Below are 14475 nucleotides of genomic sequence, written 5' to 3'. Positions count from 1 at the left end.
TAAATCCTCTTATCTCTTCTTTGCCAATTCCCATTACCGGAACATTACCGGATCTTAACTTCATTATTTGTGTTTAACTTACCCAATGTTCCGGTCTGTATACTCCAGTAGCAGGCAGGGGTTGAGTGTTCAGTGTGCACTTCGCTGCATAGAGTTTTTTGCTACTGATTCAGGTTAAATAGGTCATTGGTAACTCAAATCACCGAGGGGCAAATTTTGTATCGCTAGTCCCAGTCCTACAGGGCAAAATTTCTAAATTGCCCTCAGTCGCAAATTTGGGATTTTTGTATCTCGGCTTCTAAAAGACTTAGAGACTTGAATATTAGCTTAAAATAACCGCAATAGCCTTATTTATATACAAGTTATGAAGCAATATAAGGTCTCAAGTGCCTAGTTTTAAAGATATCACGAAAAACTGTTTTTTGGCTCATCGCAGCCTGAATTACCGGATTATTTTTATATCTCGAGCTACAAAAGTCGTAGAAACTTCTCCGATATTGCAAAATATTCGCAATGAGCACATTTATATAAGCTTTATGAATCATTATATGCTCTAAAATGCTTATTTGTAGAGATATTAGCAAAAATCGGTAATTTTGGCTACACTGTCAATACAAATTTGGTAATTCGTTTTGTCTTTTTGTTGCAAATATTTACGTTGCAATTTTCAAGATGCGGTTTGTGGCTATCGATAGGGCTTTATATATTATTGTATGGTTTTGATAAAATCCTTCAGCACCTGACATAGGCAATAGGGGTCACAAACCCTGAAATGTCAGGAACTGGGCAGTGGCCGAGATAAATATTTGATAATAAATTGGACTCTTGACTCACATACATCTTTTCAACGGTTAGTTAGACATCTTAAACCAGTATTGAACGTTGAGTAAAACTTCTGATCCATTTGTAGCCCAGGTAATGTGCCCCAGATTCCAGAACCTCACGCCTGAGTGACAGTGGGCCTTATCGATCATGAGCCGCAAATCACAATGACTTTGGGCCTCAGAGACAAGGGTATTCGTACTCTTGGCTTAAATTGGCTCTTCGTTAGTATCATCAATCAGGTTTATAACTTCTATATTATCTGCCTGTCCAGTGCAGTATCCACCTGTCTCTTTGAGATTCATTATTACTTCAAGAAGCTCCACTATCATGCTGACACTATACAAGTCCATGGTACGCAGTTTACTCGAATACTGCTGCCCATTATGGAATCCATCTAAAGTGTCAGATATACAAGAACTGGAAGGAGTTCAACGGACATTCACATCTCGAATAGCAGGAACCAAATACCTTGATTACTGGGGGAGATTAAAAAAACTCTCACTCATGTCTCTACAACTTCGAAGGGAACGCTATATCCTGCTACACATGTGGAAGATCCTTCATGGGTCCATCAGCAACGATCTGAAGATTAACCCTAATACCAACTCCATCCTGGAATGGCGAAAGGATCCTGTAACATCGGAGCTATGGGGCGGTCAAGATAGTTGATGACCCTGTTGCAGTGCGCTAAACCCAACAAAAGTAACAAAAGTCAGCCACAGGACTTCTGGCACCTGCAACTTTGGGTCCCAGAACTTCGGGCCCAACGATACCTATCCCTCAGTGACTCTGTGCCCCACATAATTCTAATTTATGACTCAATGTAAGTTGTAAATGCTGAGATGGACATTCGATAACCTGTAGAGCCCAGGTTCAAGATTATATTGAGAGATAAAGGAGGTGAATCTGTTTTTATGCCAGTATGATAGGGAAGACTTCTGAAAAAGGAACTTAAAAATGAGCTATGTTAAGCAAAAAATCAGCATTACCATGTGCATTACCAGTACTCCAGCATTACCAGTGCTCTGGGGGCCAATATTTTGGGGCAGTAGGACTGAAAACTTACAAACTTGCTTGCTGAACACAATTACCTCAAAAGTAGCGAAACCAGATATTTCTAAATTTAGAGATATTGCTGGACTGAAGTCCCTCATTACACCTATAACAGTTGAACAGAAGCGAAATGACTGAACTTGAAGTAATAATGAATATCAAAGAGACAGGTGGACACTGGACAGGCAGATGATATCTATATCATCTGATATAGATATAGATATAGATATATCTATATCTAACTTCTATAGAAGTTATAACTTTATAAACCTGATTGATAATATTAACGAAGAGCCAATTTAAGCCAAGAGTACGAATACCCTTGTCTCTGAGGCCCAAAGTCATTGTGATTTGCGGCTCGTGATCGATAAGGCCCACTGTCACTCAGGCGTGAGGTTCTGGAATCTGGGGCACATTACCTGGGCTACAAATGGATCAGAAGTTTTACTCAACGTTCAATACTGGTTTAAGATGTCTAACTAACCGTTGAAAAGATGTATGTGAGTCAAGAGTCCAATTTATTATCAAATATTTATCTCGGCCACTGCCCAGTTCCTGACATTTCAGGGTTTGTGACCCCTATTGCCTATGTCAGGTGCTGAAGGATTTTATCAAAACCATACAATAATATATAAAGCCCTATCGATAGCCACAAACCGCATCTTGAAAATTGCAACGTGAAAATTTGCAACAAAAAGACAAAACGAATTACCAAATTTGTATTGGTGTAGCCAAAATTACCGATTTTTGCTAATATCTCTACAAATAAGCATTTTAGAGCATATAATGATTCATAAAGCTTATATAAATGTGCTCATTGCGAATATTTTACAATATCGGAGAAGTTTCTACGACGTTCGTAGCTCGAGATATAAAAATAATCCGGTAATTCAGGCTGCGATGAGCCAAAAAACAGTTTTTCGTGAATATCTTTAAAACTAGGCACTTGAGACCTTATATTGCTTCATAACTTGTATATAAATAAGGCTATTGCGGTTATTTTAAGCTAATATTCAAGTCTCTAAGTCTTTTAGAAGCCGAGATACAAAAATCCCAAATTTGCGACTGAGGGCAATTTAGAAATTTTGCCCTGTAGGACTGGGACTAGCGATACAAAATTTGCCCCTCGGTGATTTGAGTTACCAATGACCTATTTAACCCGATTCAGTAGCAAAAAACTCTATGCAGCGAAGTGCACACTCAACCCCTGCCTGCTACTGGAGTAGTAAGTTATCTTGGAAATCTAAGTTACTTCATAACTTGGCAGCTGTTTGCGATGAGAATACATTTTATCCAGTTCCACGCAAAAATCTGATGTAGAACTGCAACTACCAGAATTACTATACAACATCACCATATTTAGTATTTCATTCAACTAGGTTCATCATTTCAATCTGTACCTCCAGCAAATGACCAGTTTCATCCCTCTCGCAGGTACGGGAATGTGCATCCTGCATTCCACATCGGTACGCTGAAGAGCGCCCTGACAGCCGCGTTTAACGTACCAGCCGATCTGAAACGACCCCTTATAGTGTTCCTGCACTCGGACAAGGCTCTTACTGGACATCTCTTTTGCAGGTAATAGAGTGATTGAAATACCGGGGAAACATGTGCACTATCGGGTAAAAAGAAGTGCACAACTTAGTGCACAGTGTATTTTTATAACCATTTACTAGGGCAACTCCAGGACTTGCCTGCGGATTTGTAAATTTAGACTTAACCACCTCTTTTTTAGGTTGCATTCAGCCGTTGTTTGGGATCCTTAAGAATTGATAACATATTTGGGACAAGAGAAACACGAATTAGGACTATTTGAAGTTTGACTCACATTTCTTAACCCCTCCTCCCTCCTCAGTCAGGTGATTTGCAGTGAGAGTATGGCTGGTTACATAGACCAGCACTTCGTCATGTGGGCTTACGATCTGACAGAGAGAAGACTGCAGCAGCAGATCCTGACGGAGTGTCAGTCTATATTCGGCTACAGTGGTCGCCAGCAGGTGAGTGTCAGTCTATATTCGGCTACAGTGGTCGCCGACAGGTGAGTGTCAGTCTATATTCGGATACAGCGGTCGCCAGCAGGTGAGTGTCAGTCTATATTCGGCTACAGTGGTCGCCAGCAGGTGAGTGTCAGTCTATATTAGGCTACATTGGTCGCCAGCAGGTGAGTGTCAGTCTATATTCGGCTACAGTGGTCGCCAGCAGGTGAGTGTCAGTCTATATTCGGATACAGCGGTCGCCAGCAGGTGAGTGTCAGTCTATATTCGGATACAGCGGCCGCCAGCAGGTGAGTGTCAGTCTATATTCGGCTACAGTGGTCGCCAGCAGGTGAGTGTCAGTCTATATTCGGCTACAGTGGTCGCCAGCAGGTGAGTGTCAGTCTATATTCGGATACAGCGGTCGCCAGCAGGTGAGTGTCAGTCTATATTCGGATACAGCGGCCGCCAGCAGGTGAGTGTCAGTCTATATTCGGCTACAGTGGTCGCCAGCAGGTGAGTGTCAGTCTATATTCGGCTACAGTGGTCGCCAGCAGGTGAGTGTCAGTCTATATTCGGCTACAGTGGTCGCCAGCAGGCGATCAAGAGTGTTATCAGTAGATGGGTTAAGGGGTCATCGACCAGGACATTGGTTATTTGTAAAATGTTCGATTTTCACCATTTTAAATCGGTCAATATGCCGATGACCCCCAGCCTTACTTTAACCTTCAATCTTCGACGTGTGATGATGGAAATTTTTTAATCGAATCAGACTACACCGTAGTTACATTGTAAACAACATTGAATAACAGCGTCCCCCCTCAGGTGGAAATGTACGTGCCGGACAAACTGCCCCTCATGATAGTGATAACAAAGGTACAGAGTGCTCCCCAGGTATTTGCTGTGTTCCAGGGTGACATATCACCTGACCTGCTCATGGCTCAGCTGATAGATGCGGTGGAAAATTATAATCAGACTAGGTCGATTGAGAAGGCTGCTGAGGTTTGGTCTATTTCAAAATTAAAATATATTTTCCATCAGTATATTATTAAAATTTAACTTACACAAAACCAAAATATACACAATTAGACCACTTGCACTGTAGCATGAAGGATAGATAAATAATATGTTCTTGAGTTTGAGTTTGGGAGGTTATACACATAAAATATACATAATATAATATTAGCCATTTCTTCGAGAAATTTAAGTACTGTGCTTTGCAAATTGGATTGGTTTTAAACTAAATTAAGATAATAAATTAATAAATTAAAATACAAGATACCATTAAAATACCATTAAAATACCATTATTCCAGCTAGAACAGGAGCAAAGAAGTCGGTTGAGGGAGCTGCAGGAGCAGGAATATTTGGATTCCTTACAGGTACGCCATATTTGGTCAAGTTGCTCCTTTTCTCTCCGATGATGAATAATATAATAATATATAATACGTAGATCGAGATTCGTATCGCACGTATTTTTCTCGAATACTTTTAGTGGGCACTCCGCACTATACATTAACCTAGTTCCAACTTCCATGTGTACTAGTCGGAGTAATTGTTTGAAGTTGACTTTCACAAATTCTTTCAGCGTGATCGTGAAAAAGATGAAATGAAGAAAATTGAAGAAAAAGAGAAACAACTGCAAGTAGAGACGGAAGAAGCAACGTTGTCTTCCTTTGAAGACCTCGTTCCTCCTGAGCCCGATTCTAATACCCCCAGTAAGTATTTAGTATAATCCAAAAAGTGTTCGGAGTTTAAATATCATAGTACAGGAATTTCATTTTAAGTAAATTATATTTTTGACTTCCTCGTGTGGGGACCTCACCACTTCCTTAATTACTACAAAGAGTTTTTGACAAGATAAAAATCGTGATGACTTCTTATCTCATATAAGTTTGAGCCAGTACCATTTAAAAAAAATTAAAAAATGAAAATAAACTTTACATCAACGTATTACAGTTATATTTAGAAAAGACCACAATATCTCCATGACAGCACTTTGCCCAGGTTCCGATATAACGTTCAAACTGCCTTCCGGGGAGAGAATAAACCGTAAATTTGTGCACCGCACCCAACTGAAAGTGTTGTCTTATTTCGTCGGCAGCAAGGGTTACCCTCCAGCCAACTTCAAACTCGTGCAGAACTTCCCCAAACGACAGGTTTGTGAATTTAGTCTTTTTTTACGTGATTTTTTACTTTTTTGGGCTTTTCCATGTAATAGTTTTCTTTCATTCTGAGAACGGATCAAACTTCGTCAACAAAAAAAGCTTTTAAAAAAATTATTTAACCCCAACCTCCGTACCAAATGCCAAAATTTACAGCCCAAAAATTGCCTAAATAAAATAATTACCAATTTACTGAATGCTAATCACCTTACATCTCAGTTTGACGAGGACGAAATGTACTTGACGTTAGATGACCTGGGATTGACCCGTCGTGAGATATTGTACGTTGAAGAGAGGGACTGAGCCGAGTTTAATAGCTGGTATCTGCTTGTTAGCTTGCTAATCATCAAATTAATTAAATAATTAATTGAGTGCCTTACCAGTTATGAGAATAGGGTGTTTTTATGTTGTAAAACGTAAAGCTTTTCCTGATGTATAACGTGGTATATTTGTAAACATTGTTTTTAAGGGGGGACTTGAAGGGTAATGATTTGTCAGCAAGTTGTTATAATCTACTGACGAGCAAAATTGTTTGCCTTTTTGGCACTTGAGGAGAGTTGTGTAATATTATCAACGAGGAAAGTTATATAATATATAAAAACCAAGTTTGCTCGACGTTTTTAATTTTCAATACCATGATAAATAAGTTAAAGATCATTCATATCTTTAACGGGGAAAGGGGTTTGGAAAATAAAATTTTTCAAAAAGTGATAACGTAATATTATGTGAACGACCCCTAGTCATAATATATATCCGATGGGCCAGGGGTCTACAATCTACATCTCTTTTCAACCCATAACCTGTGGCCACGGGATAGTTTTATTAAAATGGGTTAAGCCTAAAGCTGTCAGCAATGAGCACATAATCATGTCGTGATGGTTTTTGTAATGTTAGGAATTTATTTTCGGCATTTTTATATCAGCTCTCTGTTGGTCAAGCTTTGGCTGTAAATTTTGGTATTTAAATACGTTATCTTATATTTATCACAAATTAAAATTCATTAAATTCCGTCACGATCTTGTTTTATTTCTTGTAAACGTGACAATTAATTATACAAGCTAAATCAAAAAGGCTTTTCTGGTAAAATAAACAAATCTTATGTACACATAAATTGAATAAAATCGTTCAATCTCCCCATTTTAACATGAATGAATGGTTGTAATTTCTTCCAGAAGTTTTACTTAAATTCCTTGATACATTGAATACATCTTATCACAGAAAAGAAAGCGAAAAGAGCTATACAACGTGTATCAATTAATTGCTCTCTGAAATATAATGTTTGTACATACACGTTTGAAAAAACACTACGCTAAAACGGCATTTTTTTCCTGACATCCAACGTTTATTTCTTCACCAAACATTTTCACAAACAATTTGTGATCTTAAGAATTAAAAATCCAATTATATTACGGGATCAGTAAAGTTAGTGAGTTCTAACAGCTGTAAACATGTTGGTTGTTTGGACAGAGTCATGACTCTGAATTAAATTCTGATGAACTCTGTGAACATGTGGCACTGCATCAAACTGGGGTTAAAAATCTCTGCACTTCTTTCGTTATGAATTAAGCCTATTTCTTCCCTTTCTTTCCTTTCTTCCCCTTCTTTCCCTTGCCCTTCTTTCCCTTCTTCTTGGCGTAAGGACCAAGACCTCGCCTGACCATAACACCCTTCCACCAAGCTTGAATCTGAAACAGTGAATTGTGAGAAGAAGTGATTTTAACCAATTCTAGGTAAATTTGATTTTGATGACTACAGTCTGCCAGGGTACCGTGGAACACAAGGTTACCAAAATGAAAAGGCAAGAAAGAAAAAAACAAAATATTGCTAATACCTTGGTAGCGCAGCGTATTTCAAGTTGAGCTTTTTCGGCTGCTTTTTTGGCTTTCTCTTTCTGGGCTCTGTCTTCCATCACCACTTCCTCGTATTCTTGATACTGAAAATAGGGAGTGCTGTGTTATCACAGTTCGAAAGTATGAACCATAAATTATCTGCGGTTAGCAGGGGCGGAGCTGATAACTCAATACCATCATCTGTGGTTTATCTTACATATAAAGCGATAAGAATAATATAAATTAATAGTTGTTGCCATGGCAACGCGCACGAAGCTCAACAAAATATAGGTACGCGCCCGCGCAAAAAGGAAGAAATTTTATAAAAACTTGCCACTGTGACAAAATCATTAAAACAATCCCAAACCGCCAACATACCAATACTACCAAATACTAAAACTCCGAGCGTCTTAATGATTTGTGTATACATTCAATTATTTCGGAAAACGGTAAGCTTCCAGTGTATAAAAAACAAATTAAGCAAACTATTGAAAACAAAGCTGTCATTACCTTTAGAGTAAGTTCCTGCAGTTTGAGCAAAATGTTAGCTTTGGAGCCCTTTAATCCACTCAACTCCTCGGATTTCTGATCGACCTCTCTTTCGTATCTACGGGAGTGGTATGAGATTAGTTGAAGCTTGATGGCGTCAACAAAAAAGCCACGTGCTCTATGATTTGTAAGACTTCCCATCGTTTATAGAATGAAAAATTAAAGTGTTTCCGAGAGAAAGGGTCGGAAAAGTTATATCACTCACTTGTCCATCCAGAACTCAACTTTCTCTTGCAGCTGGTCGTGATGTTTCTTTACCCACATTTCAGTTTCCTAATAAAGGCAAGATTGTCAAATGAGATGTCAGATTTTCCTTATTCGAATATGCAATCAATCGATCACGTTATTCTCATAAAGTCATAAAGTTATATAATCCCGGATACCTTGTTGACTTTGTTTTCTTCTTCAAGCTGTATTTGAAGGTTTTCCAATTCTGCCTGCAATTCTGCCTCAGTCATTTGACACTGTTTGTTCTTCATAACTTTCTGGACCTGTGTAACAATTCCTTAATTAGTTTATAATTAGATGATAATTAATAAAAAACAGTTGGCAATTAGTAAATAATAGCTTGATATAAGAAGATGTAAGAACGATAGTTACATAATGAGATACAAATTTATTCACATCAATCATTAAACCAAAGTGTATCATGATGCCTGGTATTCCTGGCATTTCTGTATTACCTGGCACTCCTTCTCAATGTATTTTCTCTCCATGGTGGTCTTAGCTCGAGTCTCTTGAAGCTGATCCTTCAGATGAGCAATCATTTCGTTACGACTCTGCATTTCTACCTGCAACGTTGCAAAGTTAGAGACAATTCGGAGAGCGGGATAATCGAGTGTGAAAAATATACCTGTACGAACTTATAAATAATTGATACAAAATTACACGGTACAGTAACAGTGTGAGACTTATGCCTCAACGTTAAAACACCGCCATGTCATACAATGATTATTAATACCTCTTTTGATTTCTTCAGTTCTAGAAGTTGTCTTTGTAACGCTCTGACGTTCTTCCTAGCATCCTCCTCCCTGAAAGAAAAGAGGTAAAAAGAGGTAAAAATGGGTTTGAAAAGGTTTAAAAATGTGAAAACAGCTTTAAAGAGGTTATAATACGTCAAAAGAGGTTAAAAGAGGTTTAAAAGAGGTAAAATAGGTTAAAAGAGGCCATAACTCATAGCCTTAGTCACAAGTAATCGCAAGATATCGGATTCCACATAAACAAACACAGAATCAAAATTTTGGAAACAAAGTTAAGTTAAGGAAGGGAAGCTGAAGGGGGTCTAAAATTACCAACAAAAAAAGGCTGACGTAAATGACCCCAAATATCCCAAAAAAGCCACATTACACCGCGGTATATGTTCACATAACAACGCGTTATCTAGTTATCTAACCCCTCCAAAAATACACATAAATGGTTTCCCTGATCTCATTACCTGGCAGACCTCAAATTAATGTGATATCGATTACCAAATACCAAATGAAGCCAGTTACCCGGAGAACCCTGCCACACTGCCAGAAGTCAAGCTCTGAAGTGCTGTAATTCGATGAGGAGAGCAGTGCCAGACTTATCATCTTATTATTCGGGTTCATCCAGAGATCAATGGTCTCTTTAGGATTGTTGGTCGGGATTTGTTTTTATTTCATTAACACTTTAGACTTTAGGGTTCAAGGTAGAGAAAATTCTGGAGAGCTTTCGCGAGGCTTCCTTAGATTGATTGATTTTTGGGTTTTTCTTTGATCCTGCCGTGAGGAACTCTCGCTAGTTCTGGTATTATCTTTTTTGCGATTGGTAAATTTCGGTCCCACTTGATTCAACAGTATTTAGAAAGCTGGAATGGTCTTGGTATGATTTTGGGTGTAAGGACGAAATAAGACACGGAACAGGAACCCATACGTCATGCAATTACCTTATCCTGGTGAGATTTTCCCTTTCCGGCCCCCAAATATTGCGACATAATGAATAGGTTTTTAAGTGTATTAAGATTGGGCATCAGCCCATTTTGAATGTTTTAGATTTCATTTTGTTCGTTATTTTTTGTGCGATTAGATTTGATAGTTAAGCAAATATTGATTCGTATTTTTTGATGGATAACCCATATAAGCTAAATCTAAATTCCTAAAGTTTCCCGGCCAACGATATTTTATTTTTATCAGCTAATTTTATATCTTCACCACCATCACCCCATCCTTAGCCAACAAACCATGTCAAAACCCATGCTCTCAATCCAAAGTTCTCGCAGAATGGATATGGGTGCCATGCCAATCGTTATCGCTCTCTTATCAGTAGCAGTTTTACTGATAACACTTATCTGTTGCAGTGTCTGTTGGAAACGAACCTCGAGCCCCCAGGACCAGCTCCCTCATACTATTGTAACGAGGAACAGAGCTGTTAATAATCGTCACGATAGGAGGACTGTTAGTACGTGCAGCACTCTTGAGGTGATCGAGGAATGAGGGTTATCAGAGAGGGGTCAAGTGTAGCACTCTCGATGTGATCGAGGAATGAGGGGTATCAGAGAGGGGTCAAGTGCAGCACTCTTGAGTCTTGATGTGATCGAGGAATGAGGGGTATCAGAGAGGGGTCAAGTGTACTGTGTAGCACTCTTGAGGTGATCGAGGAATGAGGGGTATCAGAGAGGGGTCAAGTGTAGCACTCTTGATGTGATCGAGGAATGAGGGGTATCAGAGAGGGGTCAAGTGTAGCACTCTTGATGTGATCGAGGAATGAGGGGTATCAGAGAGGGGTCAAGTGTAGCACTCTTGAGGTGATCGAGGAATGAGGGGTATCAGAGAGGGGTCAAGTGTAGCACTCTTGAGGTGATCGAGGAATGAGGGGTATCAGAGAGGGGTCAAGTGTAGCACTCTTGATGTGATCGAGGAATGAGGGGTATCAGAGAGGGGTTAAGTGTAGCACTCTTGAGGTGATCGAGGAATAAGGGGTATCAGAGAGGGGTCAAGTGTAGCAATCTTGAGGTGATCGAGGAATGAGTGGTATCAGAGAGAGAATTACTGGTCAAATGGTCAATGTTATGTTACTATGTCGACTTAATTATTTGCGGAGATTACAAGCTTCGACACGTAAAAGAAAGTGTACGGTAACTACAAACATCACCAATATCATCGAATCTTTACCGAATAGGAGCAGAAACTACAATGTTATTTCAAATAAGAGCTGGATTTTTTGAAATAATTATAATGGAGAATCGCAATTTCTCAATTTTTTATCTCAGTTTTAGCTGAGGATGTGTGTGTAACAATAACTAAATTTGTTTTAACTAAATTTTAACTAAATTTAACTTTTGAACTGATTAAAAATGTTTTAACCTAATCTGGACAACTCCCCACTGAAGTTCTTCACTATGCAGAAAGTTCTAGAGCTACTAGAGTGTTCAGTTGGCATCCATGATGCAAAATCTGTTTATTTAAGTCGAACTTTTACCACGGGAATTGAGCAATTACCACAATGTGGTGATACGACCACTTTAATTTATAAAATAATTGCACAATTAACATATTCGTGAATGAAATATCACTAAATTTCGTACAATTGGTTACTATATCTAATAATTGATAATGAATTTTATGATCAACAATGAACAGTTTTTATAATTCTTTACTAAGTAAAGCATTATTTTTACTAGTACTACTTTTTCAATAACAGTACCTATTTATTATTTAAGAAATATCACAGTTCTCACAAATAATTGTATTAATGTTTTAAAATTAAAAGTCCGCAATTTGAAGCCTATTAACAAACAATTAAGGCCACAGGGGGGGGGGGGGGTCCGAAGTCGATTTTGAGATTTTGAGATATGCTGTAGAGCTCGATCTAAATTTTTAAACGCTTTTGTCCTTACCGAAAACAAAGTTTCCTATTTGAAGATATCGCGCGTTGAATTTTGAGGTTTACCTGTAATTCTATTGTAAATGAAAACTTTAAATGAAATTGTGTTCAAAATCTATCTTCTTTTTTCAGTTTATGACTTAGAACCTTGTAACTTGGCAACAATGTTCTTCAAGGTATTTTGAGTTTTAGTTATGTAACGATTTATGATATCTTGCTCCGAAGCTGAGATATGAGGTTAACCATGAGTGCGCGTCACAAAATTTACAAAATTTAAAACGGTTAACCTCATAAAAAGAGTTAGGAACAAAATTACAACAATCGTTACTTACTTACTTTAGGTACTTTAGGTTGGTTTGGCAGGGATTGCTTCTGGACAACAGTAACTAGTACGTCCTCCATTCATTCCTGGTTCAGATCTTTCTGTAGATTCCATTCCAGGAGTGAGTTGTTGGTGATGGCGGTGTATCCTTTGGTTGGCGGGGTATCGGGAAACGTCTCCAAAAATCGAGCAAGTGATACCTTGAAGGGTCCTAGAGCAGTTAAACTGTTCACTTGTTGTGGGAGGAGGTTCCATAGTCTCGCTACATTCACTCCAAAGGAATTCTCGTAATGAGTGGCCACTGATCGTTGCGATTTGTTGTTCAGTGGTGGGACTATGGCTTTTATGCCATGTCGAGCGTTTTCCTTGAATACCATGTTGATGTCATTTGGAGCAAGGTCGTTTGCCATCTTCCATGTATGGATCAGGATGTATCGCTCTCTCCGCCTCTGCAGGGAGAGCAGGTCCAGCTTTTTAAGACGGTCCCAATAGTCCAATTGCTGACAACCTAAGATACGGCGAGTGTAGTTCCTCTGAACATTTTCGATTGCTTCTATATCGGTGATTTTGCTGGGGTTCCAGACCGGGCAACAGTATTCTAGCCTGCTCCTCACCATTGTTTTGAAAAGGGTGAGCATCAGGAAAGGTGATCTGTCACTGAAGACACTGAAGACCCACGATGCCATTTTCTTAGCAGTTTTCAGCATCTGATGGATATGGGGCGTCCATGAGCAGTCATTTGAGAGGAGTACTCCAAGGTCTCTGACTGTTTGCGTTGGTTCGATAATTTCCCCGTTTGTTGAGCTGTAGCTGTAGTCTTCGTTGGAGAAGGGGAGTTCTCTTAATAGCAGGGATTTATTCAGCTTGTAGTTGATAACTTCAAATTTGGTTTCGTTTAGCTGCATGTTATTTTGCACGGCCCATTTGATGACATTAAACAGATCTTCTTGAAGCAAACACCTTGCTACTAAATCAGTAATTTTGCTTATAAGCTTCGTGTCATCAGCAAAGACCTTTCCAAGTGCAGTTAATAACGTGTCCAGTTGGTCATCTATATACAGAATAAACAAGATTGGACCTAACACAGTTCCCTGTGGGACACCACTTATCACAATCTGGAAGGACGACTTTTCTCCTTCGACGACCACTGTCTGCAGGCGATTCTTTAAGAACTCAGCAAGCCACTGTAGAGTTTTGCCCGTGATACCGTAGCGTTTGGCTTTACATAACAAACTTTTAAATTTATGTCAGCAACATAAGTTCCAAATTTGAGGTGAAATGGATAAAAGCTCTAGGAGAAGATAGGCTTTTGAGGTGGTAAATAAATTGTTCAGGAGAGTCAAAAGACTGATTCTGAGAAAATAGGTTAACCTCAATTTTCCAACAAATAAAGGACATATAATAGTTCTGTTCGCATTGGATGGCCAATTGATACCCATTGATAAGTTTAACTTGTGATGAGAGCAACAAAATGTTAAGAACTGGTTATTTGTGAGGTTAACTGATTAAAAAGGCAATAGTTAACCTCAATTTTACGACAAACTAGGCGCTCTGGGGGGCTAAGGGTAGTGTGCAAGCATCAGATAGTACGTGGTCTGCCAACTGGCAAAAAACGTTCTTTCGACCTCGGACCCCCCCTGTGGCCTTAACAACCAATTAATAACCAATTAACCCACCTGAGTATAGTTTCCTGTAATTTGTTCTTCTTCTCCCTCTCCTCAACAGTTGCTCTGATCAGTCCCTCGAAGGATCCCTCTTGTGAAACTTCCTCTAAACATTCCGCTACCAGGTCTTGTAGGTACTCTCTGAAAAACAACACTATTAACAACAATTGTAAGTATTCTCTGAAAAACAACACTATTCACTCAACTAGTTCTTTGGATTTCAATTAAATCGAAACAGGAAACTACGAAA

General features: G+C 38.9%; 2 protein-coding genes across 2 annotated transcripts in view; one reads left to right on the top strand and one right to left on the bottom strand.

The window, feature by feature from the left end:
- The window catches only part of LOC134824925 (FAS-associated factor 1-like), a 29572-nt gene extending 22542 nt beyond the window's left edge, over positions 1 to 7030 (top strand). Inside the window, exons 12-18 of the mRNA XM_063836932.1 lie at positions 3313 to 3456; positions 3734 to 3875; positions 4677 to 4853; positions 5167 to 5232; positions 5439 to 5568; positions 5858 to 6009; positions 6235 to 7030. Coding sequence (XP_063693002.1) covers positions 3313 to 3456; positions 3734 to 3875; positions 4677 to 4853; positions 5167 to 5232; positions 5439 to 5568; positions 5858 to 6009; positions 6235 to 6318 — 895 coding nt within the window. The 3' untranslated portion in view covers positions 6319 to 7030. The remainder of the gene's footprint in view (positions 1 to 3312; positions 3457 to 3733; positions 3876 to 4676; positions 4854 to 5166; positions 5233 to 5438; positions 5569 to 5857; positions 6010 to 6234) is intronic.
- Positions 7031 to 7074: 44 nt separating this feature from the next.
- LOC134824926 (dynein regulatory complex protein 9-like) overlaps positions 7075 to 14475 on the bottom strand; it is a 63755-nt gene continuing 56354 nt past the window's right edge. Inside the window, exons 4-11 of the mRNA XM_063836933.1 lie at positions 14238 to 14366; positions 9355 to 9424; positions 9077 to 9184; positions 8777 to 8884; positions 8599 to 8666; positions 8355 to 8451; positions 7847 to 7948; positions 7075 to 7700 (exon numbers count right to left, since the gene is read on the bottom strand). Coding sequence (XP_063693003.1) covers positions 7584 to 7700; positions 7847 to 7948; positions 8355 to 8451; positions 8599 to 8666; positions 8777 to 8884; positions 9077 to 9184; positions 9355 to 9424; positions 14238 to 14366 — 799 coding nt within the window. The 3' untranslated portion in view covers positions 7075 to 7583. The remainder of the gene's footprint in view (positions 7701 to 7846; positions 7949 to 8354; positions 8452 to 8598; positions 8667 to 8776; positions 8885 to 9076; positions 9185 to 9354; positions 9425 to 14237; positions 14367 to 14475) is intronic.

Source organism: Bolinopsis microptera, chromosome 13, assembly GCF_026151205.1.
Source record: "Bolinopsis microptera isolate Bmic1 chromosome 13, MBARI_Bmic_1.0, whole genome shotgun sequence".
Lineage (NCBI taxonomy): Eukaryota > Metazoa > Ctenophora > Tentaculata > Lobata > Bolinopsidae > Bolinopsis > Bolinopsis microptera.
This window is presented reverse-complemented; position numbering and strand designations above follow the sequence as displayed.